This window comes from Sminthopsis crassicaudata, chromosome 4, assembly GCF_048593235.1.
Source record: "Sminthopsis crassicaudata isolate SCR6 chromosome 4, ASM4859323v1, whole genome shotgun sequence".
NCBI lineage: Eukaryota > Metazoa > Chordata > Mammalia > Dasyuromorphia > Dasyuridae > Sminthopsis > Sminthopsis crassicaudata.
Genome location: NC_133620.1, coordinates 449,338,892 through 449,366,615, shown reverse-complemented (window position 1 = coordinate 449,366,615; position 27,724 = coordinate 449,338,892). Strand labels below are relative to the sequence as shown.

At 40.3% G+C, this 27,724-nt stretch overlaps 1 protein-coding gene and 1 pseudogene across 2 annotated transcripts; one reads left to right on the top strand and one right to left on the bottom strand.

Annotated features, from left to right (window-relative positions):
* Positions 1-1,214: 1,214 nt before the first annotated feature.
* On the bottom strand, positions 1,215-19,511 carry UTP6 (UTP6 small subunit processome component). 2 transcript variants are annotated; one of them, XM_074263633.1, is made up of 19 exons: positions 19,230-19,511; positions 18,222-18,306; positions 17,653-17,694; positions 16,682-16,774; positions 15,542-15,589; positions 13,797-13,860; positions 13,210-13,328; positions 11,727-11,804; positions 10,973-11,054; positions 10,552-10,633; positions 8,954-9,135; positions 7,550-7,629; positions 6,001-6,078; positions 4,397-4,576; positions 4,065-4,145; positions 3,262-3,371; positions 2,620-2,686; positions 1,863-1,935; positions 1,215-1,510 (listed from the first exon to the last, which is right to left on the bottom strand). In XM_074263633.1, the coding sequence occupies exons 1-19, from the start codon at positions 19,319-19,321 to the stop codon at positions 1,353-1,355; spliced, it is 1,794 nt and encodes a 597-aa protein (XP_074119734.1). In that variant the 5' UTR covers positions 19,322-19,511; the 3' UTR covers positions 1,215-1,352. The 2 variants fall into 2 exon arrangements, with proteins under 2 accessions (XP_074119734.1, XP_074119735.1); XM_074263634.1 differs by lacking the exon at positions 15,542-15,589 and having other exon boundaries at positions 13,797-13,884; positions 16,662-16,774; positions 19,230-19,384.
* Positions 19,512-21,666: 2,155 nt separating this feature from the next.
* The window catches only part of LOC141540951 (obg-like ATPase 1), a 45,908-nt pseudogene continuing 39,850 nt past the window's right edge, over positions 21,667-27,724 (top strand).

The window sequence follows — 27,724 nt, the reverse complement described above, 5'->3', positions numbered from 1 at the left end:
GAGACAGGACAGAGGGAGGGGGAATGACAGAGGCAGCAGAGACAAAGTCCTTTGCATCAGACATGGCGGGCTCGGGACTATTCCTCTCTACGTTCTCATTCACTCCCACAGTATCATTTATAACTTCTTTGTCCCTGATCCCCCAATCTATTTAAGGAACCCAAATCTCCCCTATTTACAAATGCCTTCCTGGATGCCCCACCATTTTTTACATTCCCAAAATGTTGCCTTCTTTAATTTAGTACAACCCTAATTTGAAGCAAGAATTGCCTCTCCAACATTTCAAACAACTGGTTACCTAGTTGAGACTGAAGTCCTATGATACTGGGGAGTTCATTACCTCTGGTCCATTCCAGGATTGGACAGCTCTGTAATCTTTCAGAAAATACTCCAGTCAAAATCTGTCTTGTCTTGCATACAATGGCCTTCCAACTATGTGCCCTCCCCTTCCCAGCCTTCTCTTTTCCATAGTAAATGTCCCCCTCTCACCACCATCTTCCCAGTTATGAGGCTCCAAATCTTAGCTTACCTCTTTAAGCCCAGCTCCAAACTTCAACATCACTTTTTCCGGTGCTAGAGCTGTAAAATCTTTTGCAACATTCTGTGTGTACAATTTGTCCTTGGCAAAAAGCTGTACTCAATTTGTATCCACAAAATGTTTCTGTTACTCTTTTAAGTAATTCCTTATCTTGATTCTTCAAAGAATGCCATTTCCCTGGCTTGTGGCTATGTAACACAGGTGGTATGCAAAACTGAAGTTTGCTTAAGTAAAAGGACCCCTTGCCCTATTCCTCTAAATCTGTTAATATTTTATGCTTTCTCAAATGTTTTTCAAAAGATAGAAAATCCAAGAGTGCCTTTTTCTCCTTCCTCACTAAACTTCAAGAGCTTAAATATACTTTGGGTGCTTTTCAGAAGAGAAATGTTCTCATTGCTTTTCAAAAATTAAACAAACAAAACCCAGAAAGGGGCAGCATTGAGGAAACATTCATTCCTCTTATTCACTCATCTCCCAATAACCCCCAAAATAAATCTGGAAAGAAAAAACGATGTTCCAGTTTTGTCAGCTCTGGAAAGGTCGATGAATAAAAGTTTGTTTTTGTTCTAGATGGACAACAACTTTTTACTATATCTCTCCCACAGACTAAAGATGCCAAATGGAGATCCCATTCTTCTGATCCCTTCTGATCCCAGAAGGAGCAAGGCCCTTATTAGTTAGGAGTCAAACAGCAGAGTCCAATGTTTACTATGAATCAAAGACAAACATCTCTGTACAAAGGATAGATCTACCTAGAATGTAAATCTACCACAGGTTATTTTAAAAAGTTTATAAGTCCAGTTGTTGCCTCTTCCTACAACTGGCCCATCTGGAGTAAACTGTATTTGGTCACAAATTCCTCCACCAGCTCGCCTTCCAGCATCTTCATGGCTCTCCAATGGATCTGCCCACAGTTCTCTGGTTTGCCACAAGGATGGTTCAGTTCTTCCTTGATGTAATCCAACCAGAGGTCTTAAAAAAAGAAAAATCATTCACATCAGTGCACGTATGATGCTCTTAGGCCAAGAGTCTTGCTTTTTATATATGTATATTTTGATAACCGCATACTGTTATAATTGGTTTCCTTTGAAAAGTCCTATGTATTTTAGCTAGGTTTTTTTTTTTTTTTTAATGTAACTGAGAAGGGGTTCATAGGTCTCACCAGCATGATGGTCGAAGGGGCTCAGGACACAGAAAAGTTAGGGACAAATCCACTGCTTTCCACAGAGAAGACCCAGAGACCCAGAATCCAAATACATTTTAACAAGAATCAGTCATCCTACCTGCACTGCGTCATACATACTTCCAAGAAAAGGTTTCTTACCAGAATTCACAGAGCCGAACTCTCTCAAGGCTCTCTCATAGTACTCTCTTAAGTTCAACATCTTGCAGGTTTCCTAACAAAAGTAGACAGAAGGGATCAGGAAACAGGCCAGTCCTTCAGGGCCCTGATTTGCCATCACATCATTTTCTTAGAAAAGCTGCCTCCCATTTAGACTACCTTAAATCCCAATTACTTCATCTTATGTGTTTCTTTCTATTCCAATTTCAAAAGAAGCTAACACATCATTATCTATACCTTCATATAACAGAAGTCTGTTTTACACTCATCCCTCTCTTGTTCTGTGGTTGTTTTCTGTGTGCAAGTAGGGAGAGCCTCCTTTCCTAACCTGGTGACCCTAATAATACCTTAGTGCTTTTGCATGCAAATCCAATTACATTTTAGGTTCACCAGGGATACTTCTGCAATGTAAACAGAGGCCATTTAATTAATGGACAAGTGAAGTCTGGATTTTCACAGAAGAGCTTCCTTAAAGCCAGACCCTGATTCCCACATCTTTCTCCCATTTGTTTTAGCTTTTGTTGTTTTAGTCTTCTCTTTTATTGGTTACGCCTGCTAACTGACTGGCACAAGAGAGGGGCAAGGCTGGGGGACATCCAGGGACCAGCATTTGTTAAGTCTCTTTCTTTCATCCTCAAACACTCCCCATCCCATACCCACTCTCTCACAACCCCCCCCCCAAAAAAAAAAAAAGCTCAGAACCATTAGGAAGCAGTGACCAATATCCTCTCTCACATACCTGCTCTTTTTCAATCTGGATCATCTTCCTGAAGAACTGAATTGAAAATGGACGGTTTTCACGTAAACTAGAGAGAAGAAAAGTTTATTTCTCACATGTCCATCATGTTGAAAGAACCCTACAGTGAATTTGGCTCATGAAACAGGTAGCAGCAAGTCAGGCTCAATAGATGAGCTCAGGGCTGGGGAATCAACCACCAATAGCACAAGCCACCAGTGTTTTCAATGGGCAACAACTTCCTCCTCTCTTTCATTCACTCTACTTCTCCAACCCAGCCCCACTCTTCACTATATCCCTCATTTCTACATTTCAAGAGCCAATTTTAAAATTCTTCATTTTGAGTCGTTTGGGGTTTTTGTTTTTTGTTTTTTTTTTTTTTTTTAGCAGAACTTTACAGATAATCTAGTCTCTGCCTCACAACTGCCAGGTATAAACCTGTAGCATCAGGCTACAGACCCCAAGATCCTCATATGTCTTCACTATGTGCTTGCATGGGGCCCAAAAGGGCACAAGTCACCTTTTCTCAAGAGCAGGTGAGACAGAGGACAGCAAAGTTCAGCCAAGAGAAGAGCCAAGCAAGTGACAGGCCAAGACATTCATTCATACAGGACATGGAGCACCTGTAGGAATAGTCAGTCTAACCTGGTAAAGACTTTTTTTGCCTTCTTGTGGCCACCGGTCCGATAAGCCCAATCGAGGTATTTCTCTTTCATGGTCACAGAGTCAGCAGGAACAGTAGCAACGAGAGATTTCTGCAATATAGAAGAAGCCAGAAATAATCTACATGAGGAAAATTCAGAACTATCACCCCAAAGCCACGCCACTAGAGAGCTGGAGGCTTCAGACCACCAAAGGACTGTACTGGCAGTCACTGAAAGAGCTCCTTTGCTCATGACCGCACTGAATGAAAGAATGAAAAGTAGTCTGTCAAGCACTTATGATGTGCCAGGTTCTGTGTTAGCACTGGGGAGATGGAGAAAAAGTCAAACAGTCCTCATCCTTTAATTGGGGGAAGACACATGGGAAAGTTCAGCTACAGCTTCATGGGAAGGCCCAGGAGCCCTAAGAGCAGGACAAGATAAAACATGCTGGCCCAGGGGCTTCAGAGACCTCCAACTATAACCAGAGCCCCAAAATAGCAGGAAAAGCTGGAGAACTGCCTATGTGGGCAGCCCTGCTTTCCCATGATAGCCAAAGGGGAAAGCAACTCATCCCTCTATGACTAGCTCACTTCTTACTAATGCATATTCACGGATAATGGCCTGTTGTGGCTCCTCAAAAACCAAATATGGTCAAGACAGCTACAACCTAAGGCAAAGGCAGGTCAAGGCTGGGGAGGAAGGAGGGAAGGCTGAACCCCTTGCCCTTTGTCTCTGCTAATGATCACTAAGCTTATAATAAGTATAGAAGCGGGAGGGAGAAAAGAACCTCCCCTTGGGCTGCACCTGGAAGAGGGCTTCTGTGTCTTCTTGGCTGTGGGCCCCTTCACTCCACTCCACCCACAAACTCCACAATGGCAAACAATCCTGCAAACAAAAAAACAAATGGAGATATGAGCTGAGTTCCCGGTTGTGAGCTGCACACCCCAGGCCCTTTGGGACTAGCTGGCATAGACCAACAGAAAAAAGTCGGGAGCCCACCAGCCCAGGCCAGTTTTCTAGGGAAGAGGCAAATTTAGGGAACGCGCCCCACCCCAGCCATCGCTGGTGACCTGAAAGCAGCATTCACCAGCCACGCATGGGCACAGCCCCACAACCCTCCAGGCACAAGCTCAGACCTTGGCTCTCAGGTGCCGGACAGCTTCCTCAAAGCGCTCGTTGACCTTGCTATTGTCCAATCTGATCAGCAGCTGCAGCTGTAGCTGCCATCTGGCAGCCGAGTCCGGGCAGCAGTCTGTCATGGCGAGGGCCACTCCCAGGGCCACCTCGTCCAGGCCCAGGCCCAGCAGCATGTCAAACTACATGCACACAAAAAAAGACACCCCAGAACTGTGACCCTGGCCAGCGCCATGACTTTCATGGTGAAGGGAGACAGGAGGTCCAAAACCTCCATTTAAACAAGAAGCTGAACAAAACCTCAAGTGGGACAGCCACCCCAAGGGACAAAAGTTCTCTCTCTCAACTCTCGTCTATTTTTTGTGGGAGGTAAATAAACATAATCAAAGAATGAGGAATAGGAGACTCCAGAAAATCATGCTACCTCAAACTGGAAAGATAGCTTGCTGAGGAATAATCTGGACTAGAACCACAGACCCTTCCCCTCCACCCAAAACCCCAGAGAAGCCTAAGAAGCAGCCTAGCAGAGCAATCCTGGGGCTGCCCAGGAAACCCAGCCATAGGTGGATCCCTAAAGCAGCCCTCCTGCTGCAGGACAGATGTAAAGCATGCTGCCAATGTGGAGGGCCAGCCTCGTAGGGCTGGGCAAAGGACAGAGTGCTGGATCTGCAATCAGATATCTGTGCCTCAAGTCTGGCCACTTATGATTCTAATGCTTACACATCCTTAGTCGGTCCAATGAGAATCCTTCATGATGTGCACATACTATTGCTTGTAAATAAGTACAAATCAACATTTCAGTGAATCAGGATTGCCCAAAAGGCTAAGGAAGCAGACTCCTGCATGATGGGACCTCAGGAGCTAGTCTTTGAGAGATCAACGATCTCCCTGAGGCCTTGATCCTCTCAGAGAGATCAGTGTGAGGTGAAGGACCCAAGTATTTACAGCATCTCTCTTTTGCAGTGGAGGCAGAGGAATGGCAACTAAGGGAAATCCATCTTTTGGGGAGTGGCTGAATAAATCATGCCTGCATGAGAACAGGGCTGTGCTATAAGAAATGACAACAGGGCCAGGTTCAGAAAAACCCAAGACTTGTATGAACTGAGGCAGAATAAAGGGCACAATACTAAAATGCTAACAGCGGGAAAATAAACAGCTGAAGCCTTAGGAGCCCTCCAAGATGCCAGATCTAACCAAGATCCTGGAGGACTGGGGTGGAGGAAACCCTGCTGCCTATCTCCCAACAGAGCTGAAACTCAGAGAAATCACTCCTGGCTTTGGCCACTGGCAGCTCATTTTATTGGGCAATGTGTGTTTGTTACAAAGGGAAGGAGACAAAATAAATGTTTGTTAAATGAAAAAATAAAATAAAATTCACTTTAAAAAAAAAGAGCAAGGACTCTAGTCCAAATAGAATAATGCTATTGGCAAGGAGTCTCTTATGAATACAAATCCCCAAGTGAAGGCTGCCGGCCTTCCCCAGGTCCATCCTCAGGCCTTGCACAGGAGCTGCGACAGATTGTGGCCAAGAGCCCAGCATCATCTGCACAGCACAATCAAGTGGCGGCTTGGGGCTCTGGTAGAACACAACTCCCCACCTCCTTACCCACTGCTGGTACAAGTCCTCGGGGAGCAGTCTGGCTTCATGGGCCCTCTTGAATACATCCATGACCCGTTGCTGCCTCTGAAATCACAAAGGGCCACAGTCCATCATGCAATCCTGGGAAAAGGGTCTGGGATTCTGAACAGAAGTTATTTTGAAATATTACTAATAATTCAAGAAGGGAATCTACTAGACCCCAATAATAAAACTACAGCAAAAAAAAGAGGGGGAATATAACATAGATAGATGTTATATTATCCATAGATAGACGGATAGAGACAGACATTTATTAAGTCCTCACTGTATACTTTACTAAGCACTGGGAATGAAAATAATAGAAGTAATACAATTCCTCCAGGTCTTAAGGCATTTACATTCTAATGAGAAGAGGCAACATATCAAAGGGAGTTGGAAAGCAAGGGGATGGACTTGAGTTGGCAAGGCAAGAAAAAGGCCTATAAAAGTGGCAGGCACCTGGAACCCAGTATAACAAAGCCAAAGTCGGCCAAAAGCGCTAGGGTGATTCCAGGGGCACAGGCTCAGGATTCAGGGAGGAGGAAGTAGAGACAGTATCAGTGTCCTAGGATCTAAGGTTGTGGAAAGGAAACAAACAGGGCTTAGAGCCTCACAGCCTTCAGAAACCTTCAAGCCCCCTTGTTTTAAAGGAGAAAACAAGGCCCAGATAAGCTATATGATTTGCCCTAGGTGGTTAAGTCAGAAATATTTTGGAAAACAATTTGAAATTAAGCCCCAAATATTAATATTCTTAATTTGCATGTACACTTTGACTATACTATGCCTTTACTCCAAAAAGAACAAAGAGAGGGAAAAGTATACACACACACACACACACACACACACATACACAATTATAGCAGCTATGTATTTGACACAAAAAATCCAAAAATAAGAGACTGCCTATCAACTGTCAGATGGTTAAACAAATGACAACCATGAATATAATGGAATTACCTTTATCTTGTAAGAAATGGAGGGAATGGGAAAATCTGGGAAAAGTCATATGAACTGATGCCAAGGGAAGTGAGCAGAACTAGGAGAACCCAACAGAACAACACCATAAAGTCTTAACAAGTCTGACCCATACAAGGACCAGTCAAAGCATCCTATCCAGATTCAGACTGAGAGTGAGGAGCTCAAGGTGCAGACTGAGACATACACTGTTGGACATGGCTAACATAGTAGTGTTTTTTAACTATGCATATTGGTTAAGGGTTTTATTCCTTTTTTTTTTAAAGGAGGTAAAGAGAAAAAGTTGATTTTTAATTGAAAAAAAATTTTAATAAAGGCTAACTGAACCCTAAAAAAAAGGAAAGGAGGGGGAGGGGATTAAATGTGAAAGATCTGACCCAAACAACAAGGGTTTTTAAATGATGCTGATATGCAGAAAAATCAAACCTTTAATATTTAAGGCAACTTGGCTCTGAGAAGTGTTATGAAATGGATGACCAATTCTCAGATGTGGGTAATTTTCCCTGGGAACTCATGAGTTCCCAGACTGCCTCCCGACTAAATGATATAATTTGTGCCTTACCTTCTCTCTCAGCTCCTTATTATTTGTTTTCCTATTAAATCGCTCCAAGCAGAAGGTGACATAACACTTCCACATGGCCTCTGTAAATCAGAAAGATCACACATTGACTATAGAGAAAGAAAAAGTAGGTCAAAAGTGACAGAACTTCTAACTGATCTACAATGGGCCACAAATAAGAAGCAGCTTCTGTGCTGGTTTGTTGAGTATTGTCTGGTTGAATCCTTAAGGGTTTTAGGGTTAAGATTTTTTGTTTGTTCATATATTTGTTTAAAAAAAAAAAAAAAAAAAAAAAAAAGACCAGTAATCAGTAAGATCAGATCCTTCACTCAAGTCCCTAATACTTTTTGGCAGAGGAAAACTCTCACTACCTCACAGCCATCACTCCAAGTTTGTGGGCTAAGAAATGAGACTTCCAGCAGCTTAAGAAACTCCATTCATTTTGTACCACAGAGCATTATCAAAAAGTAAGGGCAAACGAAAGGTCTTTTCCAATTCTAAATTAAAATGCTATGTGATGAAAAGGAGCATTTTACTCACAATTCTTTCCCAAACAAGGCCATCAAGTAGCAATGATTTGCTACTGTCAAAATTACTCTATAAGCAAATTTTTCCACAACTAGTCTGAGTGAGGCGAAGAGAGAAGAGGGGAGGTGAGCAGAGAAGAGTAGAAGAGAAAGGGAAGGGAAAAGAAGATTAGAATAGGGAAGAGAGGAAGTAGGACAGAACAAGAACAGCTTTGCTTGCTGCTTGTTAATTCTTGTGGTCCTTTCCACTGTGTTTTATGAGACTTTATGGCTTACTTTATGGCATTGTATGCACTTGATTATTTTTGTTGGGTTATTTGTCTCTCCTAAAATATGCACCAGAAAAGGTTTGGTGGGTAGAGACCAGGATCAGCTCAGGGCAAGCCCTGCTTTGATGCCCACTGGCAGAGGGACTCTAGTTAAGCCACCAAATTTCAGTGACTCGGACAGCTCCTGAGGAATCACTGGGCTGACACAATGAAAGAAGATCCTGCGCTGAGAATTTCTGTGAAAATGAACTGTCACAAATATCTAAACCAGAGTAGGTAACCGGAGTAGGTAACTCCAAAGGTAACACCTGTCCTTAGAGTGGGAGCTACACAAAAGCAGGTGGGATATGCTGTGCAACATGCTCCTCTCTGAAGGAGATGTAGTTACGGAATATGCCTAAAACTTCACAGCCTTAGGAAGGATTTAGAGCTAGTCTGAAGAGCACACTCATTTTATAGATGGCCAAATCCAATCCTCTCATCCCCACCCGCCTCCATCAGAAAGCCTATGATTGGGTAGATAGACTGGCAGAGAACAGCTGGCAGTACTCTCTGTGGAAGGCCAGAACCACTGCAGGGCCTATTTCTTGAGCGCAGACAGAAAGACCAACCTGTAGCCAGAGAGCTCACAGCCTCCTCATAGACAGCACAGGTACGCTCCTCCCTGCGGGCCACCTCAGCGGCTTTCCCTTGTTTGGACGCGAGCTCTTCAGGAAGTTGAGATTCCAGCTCAAGCTCTCTCCGTGCCACAAAGTCCCAGGTGAGGGGGTCCCCAGCATGCAGAACCTGCAGACTGCAACAAAGAGATTTCTCCTACTACCTTGTCCTAAGGAAAGTCAGGGGAGAGGAGCCAAACTGCTGAGGAGAGAGGCAGTGCTGGCAGCTCTCACTGACCCTGGACTGCTGACTGGCACCCTGACAGACTTTTAACCCCACAGAGAGAAACTCAAGGGCCCCTGGAGAGCATTCCAGCCATAGAGCCAATGCACACTTCTCTAGTGAACTGTGTGAATGGACCTGAGCAGAGGAAGGGAGGAGAGAGGAGGAAATAAACATTTATGTAAGGCCTACTATATACCAGGCCCTGTGCTGAGTGCTTTGGATACTCATGAGGTGGGTACTAGTATGAATCCCATTTTGCTATTGAGTAAACTGAGGCAAACAGAGGTTAAGGACCTTGTCCTGATCTCACAGGTAGTCCCTGACTCTAGGCCCAAGGCTTAATCTGCTATGTCCTGAAGTTAGAAGACTCGGGTATAATCCAGCTCTGGCCCTAACTAGCTATATAGCTTAAGCATACTTTCTGTGCCTCAGTTTCCTCATCTGTGGAAATGAGGGGGTGAGATCTCAACTCCCTTCTGGCTTTGGTTCTTATGATGTCATGGACACTCATTTATTAAGCATCTCCTATTTAAAAAGGAGATGCTGCTGACTTTCCAATCCCAGAATCAGTCTAGAATTGGTCTGAGCCTCTGTGGCAGGAGGAGCAGGAAGCTTTGGGCAGCACTACCCAGCACCAATTGTCCCTCTCATGCAGGCCGGACCCATCCCCATCCCACCAAGCCATGAGGGCAGCACCTTCACCAGGCAGACCTCTCCCCAGGAAGGAGCAGCTTCACTCCCTCATCTTTACAATTACTGTTTTCACTTCACCTCCAGTCTCTATTACCACCCCATCTCCTCTCCTTTTCCCCTCACCCCTCCTCACCCCTGCCTTCTCCCTCCATGTCTCAGGGTCATTTCTTAGAAGAGCTACAGGGATGATCAGAGCTCAGCTTTCACTGAGGGCAGGCTGGGCCCTGCCCCTAGCCTCAGAGTGTCAAAGCTGGACAGGAGGGCAGAGAAGGCTTTCTCCCCCACTTCCTCTCGGGAGTCCGCTTGGCAATCACCCTTTCCCAGCCCTCAGGGCCGTTTTGGTACTGTGGCTTTATGTCCATGGCTGTGGTCACTGCTTTTATTGGCCCAGTAGCCAGAGGACAGGAGTTGCTGTCAGGAGAACTGGGTGTGAATCCTGTCTCAGACACTTTCTGGTTTCTTGGCCTTGTGCAAACCACTTAGCCTCTATGTGCCTCATTGTCTTCAGGTAAAAGTACCCCCTCCTGGGATTAGTGTGAGGATCAAACTAATCTGCTTTGTGAACCCTAAAGCTCTACCCAAAGACCAGTGAGATGCTTCTAATTCCATACATCCCCTCCCCTCTCCTACTTACTGGTCATAAATCTCTTTCTGAAGATCTTGTGTAAAAGAGAATAACTTCGCAATGGAGAGCAATGAGAGATGAAATTCAGCCCCTAAAAAGAAAGAGAAGGAATCAATGGCAAGTCTGCAAGGCAAAGAATGTCCTTTCTTGATCGGGCTTTGGACTTCCTGTTGACTTTCCACTTGCCTAAGTCTTCTGCCCCAGCACAGCGCCAGGCTGTCGTCATTGGCTCCATACCATTGAATGAGTAAGGAGGAGTCCACGGGGTGAAGCATTTTCTGAGCCTGCCAGGGCTCATTCTCTGTCTCAGAAGGGATGAGCTCAAGCATGAGTCTCCCCACTGGCTCCTGGGCTGTTCCCCCTTGTCTCTACATCTTATACATAACCACCATAGGATCCCTACTGCCCCCCTCCAGAGGAGATGGCATACCTTTGATTTTATTCACAGCTTCTTTGTAAATAATCTGTGCCAAGGCACCATTCAGGATCTCTTCTGGATAATCGAGTTCATTCTAGAGTGTTAAAAACCCAAAATGCGTGAGCAGCAAAGCACAGTAGGTCAGAGACCTGGCTTCTATCAAACCAGGGAAATCCTGAGAGATCAAAACTTCCTGGACCTCAGTTTCCTCTGCCTTAACATAAGGAGGCTCCAAAATTCTTTTTAAAACAGTTCCTATCTCCAATTTGTTCATTATGAGGATGGAAGAAACAGTGAAGGCCAGATAGTATAAGTTTTATTTCACATCATCTCATGCCTTTAACTCTTTAAAATAAAAGGAAATTTAAACAGGTTTTAGGGAATCCCACTTTAGTCAGTCTTTCCTAAGTAATTTTATTTTTTGTATGGCCTTTCTAAAAATTAAAGTACTTGATAAATTTTACCTTCTCTTCCAATTATATTTTTTAATCACATATCAATAATCTCTCTACCATGCACATACAATGAAACCTTAATCCTCTTTCAGAAACTTCAGTGATTTCTGTTGGACTGCTGAAGTGGTTTCCCACCACAGTTGTTGTTAAAACCAATTGTGCTGATGGTTCTCTCCTAAGTCTATTTACAATCTCATCTCTGCATAATAAGGAGGACAAGAGACTCTACCATGTAAACTTCCAGAGCTTTCTGATTCTCAAATAGGAAAAAGGCCCCAACCTTCATCAGCTACACAAGTTAAGGATCTTACCAAATCCATTTTTGCTCGTTCAAATTCCTGCTTCTCTTTCCTTTGCCTCTCAGCACTCATTAGCTCCATCCTAAAATACTAATAGGGATAAGAAATAAAAATTTGGGGGGAAAAAGCCCCTTTTCCCCTTCACCCTGAAAACTGGACAGAAATACATACATGACATCCACATAACAGCTAAGGTTGCCTATGAGTAAACAGAGAATCAAAACAACTCCCAGCACAGACTACATGCTGAAACTGAACTAAGGCCTCTATAGTATGAATCTAACTTTTCTGTCACCTACTTAGACTGAGTCACCTAAAAAATGGAGGTGACAAGTACATGATCAACCTCACATGGTGGTTATAAGGATCAAATGAGGCAAATTACATAGAGCACAATGCTCACAATCTTTAGTCACTGTATTACCACTGCTTTTTGTAATAATCATATAGTCAAATCTATAATTTATTTCAAACAAAATGTTAATATTTCTCTTGTGCGGTTTTTAAAGACAATAACATAGCTTAACATGAGCATCAATTACCTATAGAAATACTTTTTAAAAGCACAATAAAAGCAAAATCAAAGGTGGACCCTCAGACAGGCCTAGAAGGAGACAAAGAACAAAAGCTCAGTTTTTTTCCCTTGCTTGTCACCTTTTGTTGCTGCTTTGCTAATGCAAAAAGTTTTGTTTGGCAGTTCTTCCACATTTTATAGACCTAGTTGACTATCTGTTTCATGTAGAATTAAGTTTATATTTAAAATGTGTGAATAATAATAAAATTACCAAATTATGTTTGAGGACCTCAGGAAAAAGTAGTTCTGATGTCTTCATATTTACATGGCATACCAACAATAACACAACTATGACCAATAGGAGGCCTGTACATTGGAGACCAGAACCCCCTTCCCTTTAAGATAGAGTGGAGGGTCCAAATTCCTTTCCAGGTCAGCCGAATACCCTGCCACAGGGACAAATTCCCACCATACCCTGACATTCATTTATCAAGTAAGCCATCCACATCCTACGGAGGAAATCTTGAGCAAAGCAGGTGTGGCCCCAAAAAGGAAGGAAAAGAGAGCAACTCAAGAAGGGAGGAAAAGAGCAAATAGGGGGGCAAGTGGAGATGAAGTTCCCAGGCCCTCAGGGCTGGGCCACAGGCCTGCTCATCACTGCCTGCCCTAAGTCAACACCAGCCTGAGGATCAGCTCTTCAATCGCCAATTCAGCCCAAATTTGGGCTCTCAGCATCAGTGGGCTCTCCTGAGATTTTTTTCTCTCCCTCATTAAACTCTAAGATAAAGCAAAGGTCTTTCACCTAAAGTCCAGGAACTTGGATTTTGTTTTTTTTTTAATATTTTGATCAATTGGCCTTCTTTATAGTCCCATGTAGTGTCCTGCTATACCTCAAATCACTTTTTTTTTTTTTTTTAATGAAAATTTTAAGGATGTGGCTATATCCAGAATGATATGACCCAACTAATAAAGCATACTCACTTCTTGATAAAGTTTGGGAGACTCTGGGTGGAAACGCAGTGCCCGCAGAAAGAGATACCTGGCACTCTCTGAAGAGAAGCAATCCTCCAGTTCCCATTTGGCCGCCATGATCCACAGTGCTGTCCAAGAAAGGAAAAAAGCAAGCCTGATGCCATTGCTGTCAATCAATCCAGCTAATCTCCCAAACTCAGCAAAAAATCTATTTAAATTCTTTCACTTCTTATACTGATCATCTTAGCAGAGTTCAATACTAATTAAGCCAGCCATCAAGTTGAAAAATAAAATTTTTGCCTAAAACAAAATGCTATTCTTTAAAATCTAGGTCAGTCATTTTCCCTGCTCCTTAAACCCTACTGGACTGTCTCAAAGAAGCTAAGAGTCCCTCCAAAATCCAGCTATCTTATATTTGCCTACAATTGTTAAAGTAAGACTCTTGAAGGTAGACAGAGCAGGTCCCCTGTCTCCCTATCTTAGTTGAGCCACAGAGATTCATTAGGCTCCCCAGCCTCCCATCACTTATAAATGCATTGTTAAAGTAACTAAGCCTTTAGAAACCATCAAGTAAAAAGAGCCCAAATTTACCATACCTGGTTTGTTTGGATGAATGGCCAACAAGCTAGAAAATATTTTACTAATTTGGGTTTTTTTATTCTGTAAGAGAAAACATAAATAATTCTGCTTCAGTGGAAAGAATTGTCAGTTCTTGTCCTGATCAGCCTCATTGTTTACTGAGATTCCAGGACACAAGAAATACTCACACTCAGGCCTCAGACCAAAATAGCTTCTGCTGGACTCCTGGAGGTCAGGATCCCAGAGCAATTACATTGAAACACAACTAAGAATTATCTAAACCCAACAATTCCAGTGACAAAACAAGGCCATAAATAACAACCAATGTTTACATAGAAAAAGCGTGTGAAGCCTTTATACATACAAAGGTTCCCCATAATCTTCCTGCCATTCTACACTATCAAAACTTTAAAACTGCACTAAGGTTTTTGGGACAGCCTGTATTATTTCATGTCCTCCTCCAAACAACCCTAAGAGATAAGTAAGTGCTATTACTACCGCCATTTTACAGATGGGGGAAACAGAAACTGAGAAATTAAATGACATGCCCAAAGTCACAAAAGAGGTGTCCCTTATGTTCCAATCATCCTAGAGCAAATCAAAGCTACATTCAAATTTCCTGATCTTCATTTATACCAAATTCTTAACTCTTCTTGAACATGGATACCTTTAACAAGTCTGGAGAAGCCTGTATCCCTTCTAAGAGTCATGTTTTAAATGCATAAAATAAAATGCAAAGAATTATACAGGGAACCAATGATATTGAAATACAGAGATCAATGGTTTTTCTTGCATAGCATGACGCATATTAAAATATATTTAGAATAGCACATGTCTATATCAGATTGCTTGGTGTCTTGGGGAAGGGGGAAGTAGAAGAGTCGGAAAAATTTGGAACACAAAGTTTTGCAAAGATGAATGTTGAAAACTAGCTTTGCATGTATTTGGAAAAATAAAATACTCTTTTAAAAAAGAATAGCAAGTTACATATAAGAAAAAAGTTTTTTTTAAAGAAATATAAATCAAAACCTTTTTTAAACCTGATCTCACAAATTCCAAGGTTAAAAACCCCAAGTTACACCCCCCCCAAAAAAAGATATTTTTTGACTCATTTGGAAATCTATTCACTATAAAGAATTAAGGTTTAAATTTAAGATTGCAGGAGATAGGTTCTTTTCCCTTCTTTAAGCCTATTCCCAAATTCTGTGCCCACCTTTAGGGGGAGGGATTCCTGTTTGGCACAGGGAAAAGGATAACAGGCTAAGTAGTCAGAAGATTTGGGGGTTCGAGTCTCTGCTCTGTCACTAACCAGCCACAGGAGAATGGACATGTCACTGTCTCTCCTCATAGAAGCTTTTCATCTGTAAAATGGAAGTACTTATATTTCCTTGTACTCATCTCACAAGGCCATAGGGAAGAAAAGCACTCAGCTTCAGGGTACCATATCAAGATAGGCCATGAAACATCATATATATGATATCCCACAGAGAGCTAGTTGGCCCACCTTCACCCATGCTGTAGAAGCAAGGCCTGTGTTGGATCCCGACTGTGTATCCTTCCCAGCACAGAGAGCACTGCTCACAAGACATGCTAGCAATGTTTTCTGAAATATGTAACAGTGATTTCTTCATAACCTTCAGTGAAAATCATGAGGCTCTGCAATCACATATATGGCCTCAGAGTAAAGAGACTGTCTAAAAGGAATGAAAAGTAAGGAAATGAAGGAAAGGGAGGGAGGAAAAAGAAAATCCATCATACTTACCCACTTCTTACAAAAGGCTATGTAAGAAAGCCAAAGCTGAATATCTTCCTAGGAAATACATAATAAAAACCAATCAAAAAAAAAAAAAAAAAAAAGAACTTTGAGCAAATAAAAACCAGTCACAGTGAAATAAATTTTAAAAATCTTAATCTTTTGTTTTTGCACCCCTTTCATTTCTAAATATACCTTCCCTTGCCCTAACTAAAGACCAAAAAAAAAAAAAAAAAAAAAAAATGACATGTACCCACAAATCCTTGAGACACGAGCATGAGGCTCACTTTCTTTTATCAAACATGACAGCCACTCACCTGAACAGAAGCTCACATAATACAATAGAAAAAGCTCTAAAATCTCGGGTTAGAGGACATGCATTCCAATCCTGCCCCTGCCCCTAACTAGCTGGGGCAAATCCCCAGGGAAATCCCTTCCCCTCTAAGGGGTGACTCCAACCAAATACAATGGAATTTATTCTGAAGAGATTATACAAAAACTTTGGCTAGAAAAGTCCTCAGAGGCTATCGCCCAACTCCCTGCAATCAGAGGAGGCAGCCGAGGTCCAGGAAAGTCACACATGAGGTACAAGCAATTCCACTGAAAGGCCTCAGTGTGGTTTTTCACCAACCTCCAAAGCTGGGAAGGGCTCAGAGATTAGTCAGTCCAACCCCTCACTTTACAGAGGAAAGAGGCTAGGACAAGGAAGAAACCTGCCAGTCACACAGAGGTCATGGAAAAGAAGACTCAAATTTTGCTCTCCTGGCTGCCAGAAAGACCCCAGATTCCATTCATCAGCCTACTCTCACTGACTACGTGGGTTTCTCACATAACAGCTGATACACAAAAGCTATTCCCTGGCTGACGTTTAAAATCTGCACAGGAGATGTCAGGATATGTCATTGCCTTCTCCCTTTACCTCCCACCTTCCTCCCTCCCCATTCTTCAGCTCAGATACATTAAAAAAAAAAAAAAAAAAAAAAAAAAAAAAATTAAATGTAGCTATTAGAAAACATCAAAAAATATGCCTGGGTATGAGAAGGAATCACCCCAAGGGCCTGACACTCTTGGGTGGGTTTTTAGAAATCAGTTCATCACTTGAGAAACAGTGATACCTCCCACCATCCACAAAGCCACAAACCTGCTGACCTTCCATTTGGACGTGGCTCGGCGGAAGAGGTTCTGTATTCTGTGTATGATGGAAAACTCAACCTCCTCCTTCTTAAACATGTATCTGGTACGCTGAGGAACAAAAGACAAAGCCTCAGCCTCCAGCAGAAGCCCACAGGCCCTGGCCAACCCAAACACCAGGCTGGAAGGGGATTCTCTAACTCATCCCCTTGCCAGAGCTCACACCACCCTTCCTCTTTACCCCAAGCCCTCCCCAACTTCATTCAACTACTGTGATTATCAGCCTCCCCTAATCAGGCACAGGTCCAACCACAGCACTCCTCTAACCAAAATCTCCACCCCCATGGAATCTAGGTCCGCAGTTCTTAATCTTTTGGTACCATGGATTCTTGGGCAAAGAGTTGTTGATGTGAAGGGACTGTAGCTTTAAAAGGCTCCCCATCATCTGGTCCCATTTGGACCCAAACCAGAAACAACTTATTCCATGTGACAGTGCAGCCCTGCCCCAGACAGAGACAACAGATTGTGTCTGCAGCTCAACAAACGTCAAGCAAATTGAACCAAATGAGCTAGGCTCCCTTTCTCCATGGTCCACTCTGTCTGCAGCTAGCACAACACCTCCCAGCAGCTTTGCCTCGGCTATCCAGAGGCCAAGGAGACTCCATCTCTCCCACATCTGCCTTAATTCAACCCCCCAAACACTTAAAATGAAGAGGAATATTTTAATGCAGCCACAGGGAGGACTAAAGTCATTAGCATTAATGCCACAGCATTCACAGTCTAAAAGCACTAAAATAAAGCTCTTGGGTGGCCGGTGAAGGCTCATGGACATAGCCTAGCCAGGGGCCTGCCCCTCTCAAGTTCTGAAAAACTGGGGGGGGGGAACGGAGAAAGGGGGGAAGGTGCTTAAAAGCAGATTAGATTTTGTTGTAGCTTCCCTTATCTCTGCTGCCCCCACCCACTCCCAATCCTGAAAATGCATTACTTACTGCCCTTCTTTTCTTGATCAGTTCCAGAAGGTTGATTTCATACTACAGGGAAGAAACAGTATGGTATGTCAGAATATGCATAGAAGAGGAACAAGGGAAGAACTTAAAAGAAATGAAGCTAGCCGGAGAGCTAAAAGCTGTGGACAAGTTCTAGCTGCTATAAAAGTGAAGGCATATGGTAATCAAGAATTACCGACCGTCACGATGCACAATTTACAGTGATAATTCTCAGAAAGACCAGGAATTCGGCAGACTACTCCTGGTGGCAAAGCTATGTCTACAGAACTGAATCAAACTGAATCCCGGGCTCTCTGCAACTAACCCATTTAGTCAGCACTTCAAAAATCAAGGAAGCTCTTCTAACTAAAGCCATGACTAAGAATCAGAACATCCCTCAGAGGGATTCAGCCTTCCCAACACATTCACCTAGAGGCCTGAGCCCCTCCCCAAAGGGCCTGTTTTATCAGAGAGCTCATAAGTAGGCAGCAAAGTCAAGTTCACCATTAACTAGTTAAGGGAAAAAAGAATCACATTTCAGGAAAGATGCCATCATCCAACAATCCACTCACTTGGATATAATTGATAAAGTCTTCCTTAAAAAGAGCTCTTCTCTGTACTTTGGATTCCAGGACTGAGGCCTTCTTAATGATAGCCCTGGGGAAATAAAGCAGTTTTAAATAAATCCTTTAAAAAGGCAGAGGGCATAAGCAGCTAGGGGTTTAAAAAAACCCAAGCCACATTTTTAAATGTTTTAATACAGCAACAGTTAAATCACCTTTTACTATCCGAGGCATAAAATGAATATGGGTTTGCACATCTGGAGGTCTCCTCCCTCTACGCCATCTTCCTAAAACTCAGACCTGACCACACTTATTACCTTACTTGCTGCTGGCGGTCCTCACACAACCCTCCCACGGCCCACCTCCAGGCCTAAAATGTTTCCCTCAGAAACTAAGTTTACAACAAATGCTTGTTTACTGATTACCTCCATCTAAGACACCCTGTTTTCCTTCCAGACCAGCTCAAATTCCAGTTGTACATGGCTGTTTGTCAGGTATACAGTTGGAGCTTAATAAGTGCTTGATTTTGATTACGGTGCTGATGCTAAGCAGCATCCTCAAAGTACCTCGAGCATCTTCCTGCCTCCCAGCGGGATAAACTATGCTCACATCCCTTAGGACTTGGAGGTGGAGCCAAAAAGCTTCAGACCCCGAGCCTCCCCACCATTAGGGGGCGCCTCCGTACCAGGGACGGAGGTGGAGCCAGAAGGCTTCAGACCCCGAGCCTCCCCACCACTAGGGGGCGCCTCCGTACCAGGGAAGCGACAAGCCAGGTCCTTTGCTAACCGGAGGCGTGGCGTGGAGCACCCGGGGCAGGAGGACAGGATGCCGGGGGCACCCAGTGCCCCCCGAGTACGGTGGTGCCCGTGCGCGGAGCCCGCACGAGGCAAGGACTCCGCCCATGCCATCTCCCGCCGCGAGGAGTAAACGTGACGTCGCTGCCGCACGTGGTCCGCCCCCAGCGTCCGCCCTCTCTCCGGGACACCTCCCCCCTCCCCAGACCCGCGGCGAGCTCACTTAATCTCTTTGCGCGTGAAGAGCCCAACCCGCTCCAGCTGCATCAGCTCCGGAAGCCGGTCCTCGAGGTGCTGCTCGATGACCTCCGCCATGGTCTCGGCTCTGAGTTGAACGAAGGAAAGCGGTACGGACACCGGGCACGCCTGCGCAGAGTCTCTTCCGGAAAAGTTCTTTAACCTTTGACCTCTGACCTGTCAGGCGAACTTGTGGTTCGTCTCTTCCCCGCTCCACTGGAGACCCTACGGCACCGGTTGTTTCTGCTTGGCGGAAGTTTGTAAGGGAGGGGGAGGAGCTCGTGTAGGAGGGGGCGGGACTTATAAAACCAAGAGCGCAGGCGCAAATAGAAGAAGGAAAGGCGTGCTTAGCTAGAGATGCAAAGTTTAAAAGTCCCGTTGAATTCTCTCGGACCAATCAACTTACGAGCATTTTTTTTTTTAAAACTTTTTTAACTTTTATTTTTCAGTTATCAAGAACTCTTAACTTTTATTTATTTCAATTAAAATAATGTTTAAATTTATTTTTAATTAAACCATATCTTTTTTTAGTTTTTTAAAACTTTTCAATTAAGATTTTAATTTATTTTTTTCATTTGACAAGCATTTTAACTTATTTAAATTAACGGGCACTTATTTTCTAAGTTAACAGGCGATTTAAACGTATTTTAAAAATTAAACATTTTAACTCATTTCATTTTAAAAGCATTCTTCAGCACTCTCCATTAACAAGGATTTTTCAACTAACAAATATTTTGAAACTTGTTTCAATTAAAGTTTAAAACTAATTCTATTTTTAAGGAGTTTTTTCTTTTTCTATTTTGACAAATTTATTTTTAAAGATGTTGGGGGGTTTTCAGTATACACACACACATATACCTATATATAAAATAAAGCTTTTTTTCTATTTCACCATAAAATAAAATAAAGTTTAAGACTAATGATTTTTAAGGTTTTCAATTTTTTTAAAACTTTTTTTTTCAGTTAACCACTTTATCTCCCAAACCCAAAAATAAAAAGAAAACCGTTAGTATGCTTAGCCAAGCAAAACAAATTCATGCATTGACTTTTTAGATATTTTTTAGTTGGTAAAATAATTTGATGTGAAGATGTTGGAAATTTCTCCGCTTGAATTCTCTTGAGTGCCAAAAAGAATCTTCCATCGACAACTAGAGTGGAGGTCAAGTAGAACAGGGCTTCATAAATTTTTTCCACTCATGACCCCTTTTTCTCCCCTTTTTATGTGACCTGAGGTATATAAATATATAAAATGGGTGTACAAATCAAATATTTACTAATAAATCATGATTTTCCAACCCCACATTGAGTTACTGTCTCATGACCCACAACTTAAGAAGCTTTAAACTAGAGCATCCAAACTGAATGGAAAAAAATTTATTAATTGGATGAGGGAAAGGAGACATATATTGTTTAAGCCCTATTTAAACTACACAACCAAATAACATCCTAGGTGGGTAAATGAAGCACAATGCATCAATAAGATGTAGGGTTATCTTATTTGGTCCCTTATTACTGAAATTTACATAATCTGCAAAAGATCAGCCGATCACAAGGCTATTATAGGAAAGTTGAATTATTTAAGGTAAGAAGGATCTTGTCAATACAAGTCAAAACAAAGTTTTTAGTCACTTAATATTTTTCTATATAATGGTATTTTTGTCTCTTCATGGTTCTCTCAGTGGCTGTCCAATGTTCATAAAAACTCTCACCTAATCTGGTCTTCTAGGGATTCATCCTACAGTAAAGCAATTGTTTCTCCAACAAAATAGGAAACATTCCAGTGAAAATTATGATTGCAATCATTAGGTTGTAAGTTCTTTGAGAGCAAAGACTGCCTTTTGCCTTTTTTTTTTTTTTTTTTTAATCCATAGCCCTCGAATGCTGGCACATAGTAGGTACCTTAAAATATTGATCGATTGGTTGTGATAGTGATGAAACAAATATTAACAAAATATTTGTTAAGCACCTACTATATGTAAAGCACTGTTAAATTTCAATTAAAAATCATTCTTAAACTTTTTCATCTAACAAGAATTTTTAAACTTTTCAACTAACAAGCATCTTAAATTTTTTCCATTTAAAAGCATTTTTAAACTTATTTTACAGCTAAAAATTTAGTTTTTTTCAATTAAGTGCTTATTTTTAACTTATTTTTCAATTAACCATTTAAACTTATTTCAATTAACAAGTATTGTTAGCTGAAGTTAAAAACAGAAGAGCAAAATTGTCTCTGCTCTTGAGCTTGTGGTATGGTAGAAGAGATATTTTTGAGAGGTTTCTGTTGCAAGTCAGATGAAAAGATCAATAATCCTTAAGTTACAGCAGCAAAGCAGATATGAATACTACTTTATTGTCATTATTTAATGTCATTTAATTTCCAGGGTTGGGGGGTTCACAGTGTCCTTCTCAAAGTCTGAAGGGAGATGATGGTCAGTGTTTTGACTTCCTTGATACATGCTGCTCCCTGTTTCTACTTCAGGATGCTCCACTTTCTCATCGAGGCTATCTATCCATCCCTCTTTTCATGTGGCAGCTGATGAGGGTAGTTGACCCCTTTTCCATAAAAATTGTCACTGAAGGGTAGGCTGGAAGCAGGGATGCCAAGTGGGAGAAAGGGGAGGTGCTGTCACCCTCAGGACTCATGTGCTTGTCATATGTGCATAACAAAACCAAAGCATTCTCTTAAATATTATGAAGCAAACATCAATCACTAGTGGAAGCCATACCTCTTAGTAAGAATGAATAAATTAGAACTGAGTTCTTGATTCCCAGCCCAATAGTCTACTCACGTAGCTGCTTTCCAAAGGAGTCCGGACACTCTTTAAGAGGCAATAGAAAATAAACATGACTAACAAAGAAAAGAAATGAGCAACAAAATTTTAAAACAGGACAAAAAGGGAACGATTAATTCATAGTAATGTCTATTTAGATAGCAAAAATATCATTACATCATCTTAAATTGAGTTATTTCATGAAATCATCTGCTTCTGGGGATCATTTTCCCCTGATAATTCTGAGTCTGAGGGATCTATCCTAGGCCACTGTTCACAAACTGGTGCTGTTAGCTTACATTTATCCATGAATCAACACCTTCAGTTGTGATCCAAGATAGGCCTTTTTACCTCCTTTCAAGGACAGATTTACAGAGGTGTTTTTTCCCAGTCAATCGACAAGCCAGTTTCCAAGTTGTACAATCCTACTTCTTGTGGTTCCCTAAGAAATTCTGCTCTAGCCTGACAAAACCTAATCTGCTGTTCCTGTCATTATTTCACATAGAAACAAATGCAAACCTTATGGTACTGACCTGATAATAATCAATAAAGATATAGGAAGGATATCAGGGCAGAGTACCTGAAATTCATTTGAAAGTTTTGAGAGTTTCAATTTTCACATTACCATTTGTTCTTTCAATATTACCTCTAAGCCCTGTAGATGATGATGGACAAAATCTGAAGGTTAAAGGAAGAATCTTTTTTTTTTTTTTTTTTAAGATCCTGAATGACCTGAACTGTAAAATGCTTAATATCAACAATCTTCTGCTTAGTATCTGCTTAGTAATGTCTCAAACAGGAAAAACATGATTAGACATTTGTGGACAACTCTTGAATCAGTAGCTGGTTTTCATAACAAATCTTCAACTGACATTGAAAATGTATAGATAATTACTAAAATATATTCAAAATATTTGTATGAAATTCATTTGTGAATGTTCAGATGCACCTTCTGCAATAGAATCAAAATTTTACCCTACTTTTTCAAACTTCTTCCCTTTTACTTCCAAGAACAAATGTGATCTGGAGCAGCAGTTTTACCATTCTTTTCACTGGCACACCAGAACAGAAAATCTAAGACTACTAATAAAATTGTAGTTATCTTGAACCCCATAAATATGTTCTTTATCCATTGGGAAATGTTTGGAAGATAAATATGCATATTCCAGTTCCTAATGAAATATTCTAATCATCTTGCCTCTCTACTAAGAATGAGAGCTTTTTGAAACTTATATGCTTCTATCATGATTGGAATGACAAAGAGATTAAAGTGTTGAATAAACAATTTGTTTCTAACTTCAAAACCGATGATCTAACTATGAAAGACTAGGTTTTTCTCAGTGACTTATTAAGCCAAGGCAATCTCAATAAATTTTGGATAGAAAATGCCATGTGCATCCAGAAAGAGAACTATGGAGATAGAAAGTAAATCAATTCATTCCTTTTTTCTGTTTGTTTTTTTCTGTCCTGTGTTTTTTTCTTTTTTGTTCTTAATTCTCTCAGCATGACTTATAAATATGTATTAAAATTTATTTTTTAATATCTTTTTATTTGCAAAACATATGCATGGGTAGTTTTTTCAGCATTGACCATTGCAAAACCTTCTCTTCCAACTTTTCCTCTCTTTCCCCCACCCTCTCCCCTAGATGTCAGGTAGACCCTATGTATGTATTAAAATTTAATATAAATACATATATATGTAAACATATATAAAACATATATAACTAGAAAAAATAAATAAGAATGTTAAAAAAAAAACAATGATCTACTTGTCTCATCTTTCAGAAAAGGACTACATTAGAAAGAAAAACAAATGGTTGCTAAAAATTGAAGAGTAGATAGACAAGCATGACCCAGATGCCTTCTTTTTAGTGAAACCTTAGAACTCAAGTTGCAAGAAATGAGTGCTGAGGAGAAACAGAAGATCTGCAGGAGAACATGATATAAAGTGCTTTGCCAAAGATCATTAAGGTACTCCAACTAAAATACTTTTTCACTGCAGACCCATTTGAAGTACATGCATGGACCATCAGAAAAGGGACAAAGGTTCCTCAGTCACCAGGAAAAATTCATACTGATTTTGGAAAGAAATTTACTATGGCTAAAGTAATGAAATGTGAAGATTTTAAAGAGAAAGGTTCAGAAAATGCTGTCAAGGCTGCTGGGAAATACAGACAATGTAGAAATAACATAGTTGACGATGGAGATATTATCTTTAAATTAAATACACTTCAAAACCTGAGAAGAAATGAATTTCAAAATATTGCTCATTGCTCAGAAATAAACAGTGCTGTTTCAAAGAAAAAACAAAGAATGAGAGAGCGTTTTATAACTTTATTTTCCTTTGAGTACATATTTAATCCTCGTTTTCTTTAGGTCAAAAGAAGGAAAAGGTTGTTCAAACAGAGAGTATGAGGTTATGAAAACATATTTTTATATATGAATATGTAACCATTCAATCAATGGAAAAGGAAATAACAATTCTAAGAACTGTCCACCAATGGTAACTTCGAGCAGAATCTTCCTGAGTTCAAATCCAGTCTCAGACACTTACTGGGCAAGTCACTTTACCCTGTTTATCTCACTTCCCTCATCTATCATATGAGCTGGAGGAGGAAATGACAAACTGCCCCAGAATCTTTACCAAGAAAACCCCAAATTGGATCCCTAAGAGTCAGACAGGACAAGAAATAACCACAAACTCAGAGCAGTAAAAATATGAGCAATAAAGGTTCTGAATAATTAACATTTGTATAATATTTACTGTCTGTAAGGCATGTAATCATGTTTGATCCTCAGGACAACTCTGCAATACAGGTGCTATTATTATCCCCATTTTACGGATGAGAAACCTGAGGTTAAATCACCTGCCTAGGATTGCACAGCTAATAAATGTCTAAAGTCATATTTAACTCAGGTCTTCTTGACTCCAGAGTGACCTAACCAAAGTATCACCTAACTTCCCCTCCAAGAAATTCTACCTGACATTAGTAGTTCTATCCCTTGCAGCTCAGAGCAGTGTACAATTATTTCTCAAGTTAACAGCAATATCAAGTCTCATATTAATTAGTGAAAATATTTATCTTTAGTTCTTATGAAGCATATGCAAGTTACTTCTAAAAACTTTCAGTTGTTTCTTGTTTTAGTTTCTAATGAAAAAAAATCATTAGAAAAGATGAAAATATCACATTTTAGAATTTTACAAATAAAGTTAAATCAGGGAAATCCATTCAAAACCCAAAAGACAATTTTAATTAGCCCAATGTACCATATGTCAATCCCCAAAGGGGAAAAAAAAGATAAAGAAAAAAGAAAATCTTTTTAAATGATATTCCTACTCCAAAGTTGGTTCAAAAATGTAATTCTGATAGAGATCAATTCAGTTACAATTTATTCAATTAGTTTCCCTATATTTTATCATGAGTAATCAAACAATTCAACATATAAATAATTTCTATTCTATACATACTACATTGTTAAAGTTTTAAGCCATCCCCCAATTGGCTCTTAGTATGGATGATATAGGGTAGAGGGATCTTAGTTGCTTGTTAAACCAATTTTCTAGTGATTCTCATCTCAGGTTAAAATTTCCTTGAACACACATTCCTACAGCTTCTTCTTTCATAGAGTTCATAAATCTATATGACTTTTCCAAGGCCAAAGATTCAGAAGTTGGCAAGTTCCTACAGAACTTCTTACAGACAGTGAGACTTCTTAAAAGTATCTGGTACTTTTCCCAAACATCATAACTTTTTGACACAACCAGAGTATACCTATTTGAATACTAAGGCAATCTTTAAGGATAGTGTCTGTCTCTGCCATCCAGAAATTGGTGTTACATTGAGTAGTGTAAGAGACTTGAAGTCAGGATAACATAACAAATGTAGTTTCAGACCTTTAATAGCTATGTGACCTTGGACAAGGTCCATTTATCTCCAGCCACAATAACATTTACTTCACAGGATTGTTGTTGAGATCAAATGAATTAGCTTTGTGAATGTTTACACAAATAAAGTTTGTATGTATAAAAGTTTAGATGTATAAAACACTTTGTAAATCTTAAGGTCTTTAAAAATTGCTAGCTTGTTATTAATTGTTCAAATCAAATCACAGCATTCAAGTCAAAAGAGAAGCTATATAATGATACAAATGCATAACTCTTAAGGTATCATTCCACAAATCAACAGCACTTTTTATTTTTATTTTTTTACTTTATCAAAGCTTTCTATTTTCCAAAACATATGCGTGGACAATTCTTCAACATTAGCCCTTGCAAAACCTTGTGTTCCAATTTTCTCACCCTTCCCCTAAGCCCTCCCCTAGATGGCAAGTAGTCCAATACAGGTTAAATATGGTAGAAATATGTGTTAAATCCAATATATGCATGAATATTTATACAATTATTGTGCTGCACAAGAAAAATCAAATAAAACCAGCAAAAAAAAAAAAAAAAGAAAAAGAAAAGAAAAAGAAAAAGTGAAGAAAAATAAAATGCAAGCAAGTAACAAAAAGAATAAGAATGTTATATTGTGAACCACATTCAGTTCCCATGGTCTTCTCTCTAGGTGTGGATGGTTTTCTTCATCATTGAACAATTGGAACTGGATTGGATCATCTCATTATTGAAGACAGAATTGATTATCTTATATTCTTGTTCAACAGCACTTTTTTTAAAAAAGCAATGCTTTGTACTGGATTGCTTGTCATCTGGGGTTGGAGTGGAGGAGGGGGGAATTGGAACACACGATTTTTCTTTTTTTTTTTTTTATCTTTAGTGAAAAGAAGCAATATTTTTTTTTAAATTTTTTTATTAATTTTTTATAATATTGTCCCTTGTATTCATTTTTTCCAAATTATCTCCCCCTCCCTCTACTCCCTCCCCCCAGTGACAGGCAAACCCATACATTTTACATGTGTTACAATATAACCTAGATACAATACATGTGTGTAAATACCATTTTCTTGTTGCACAATAAGCATTAGATTCTGAAGGTACATGTCTGTTCATTTTCCAATTACTTTTTGGTCTATTTACCCCTAACTTTTTACTGAATGTAGCTTTTGTTGCATTGTGATCTGAGAAGAAGGCATTTATTATTTCTGCCTTCCTACATTTAATTTTGAGATCTTTATGTCCTAATATATGGTCTATTTTTGTATAGGATCCATAAACTGCTGAGAAGAAAGTATATTCCTTTCTATTGCCATTCAGTTTTCTCCAAAGGTCTATCATACCTAGTTTTTCTAATGTTCTATTTACTTTTTTAATTTCTTTCTTATTTGTTTTGTGGTTTGATTTGTCTAATTCTGAGAGTGCAAGGTTGAGATCTCCCACTATTATAGTTTTACTGTCTATTTCTTCTTGCAATTCTCTTAACTTTTCCTTTAGAAAATTAGATGCTATACCACTTGGTGCGTATATGTTTAGTATTGATATGGCTTCATTATTTATGCTACCTATCAGCAGGATATAGTTTCCTTCCTTATCTTTTTTAACTAGATCAACTTCTGCTATTGCTTGATCTGAGATAAGGATAGCTACCCCTGCTTTTTTGGCTTTACCTGAAGCATAATAGGCTCTGTTCCAACCTTTTACCTTTACTCTGTATGTATCTCCCTGCTTTAAGGGTTCTGATTTTTGATCCAATCTGCTATCCGTCTCCGTTTGATGGGAGCGTTCATCCCATTCACATTTACAGTTAAAATTACT

Bases quoted from the DNA above. Each gene is read 5' to 3' on its own strand.
- UTP6 (XM_074263633.1), bottom strand. From the start codon at position 19,321: ATGGCGGAGGTCATCGAGCAGCACCTCGAGGACCGGCTTCCGGAGCTG. The intron at 7,630-8,953 runs GTTGGTCTTTCT...TCTGATTTACAG, and splicing joins TGTGAGCTCTCTGGCTACAG to AGGCCATGTGGAAGTGTTAT. The intron at 3,372-4,064 runs GTGCAGCCCAAG...TCTATATTGCAG, and splicing joins ACACAGAAGCCCTCTTCCAG to AAATCTCTCGTTGCTACTGT.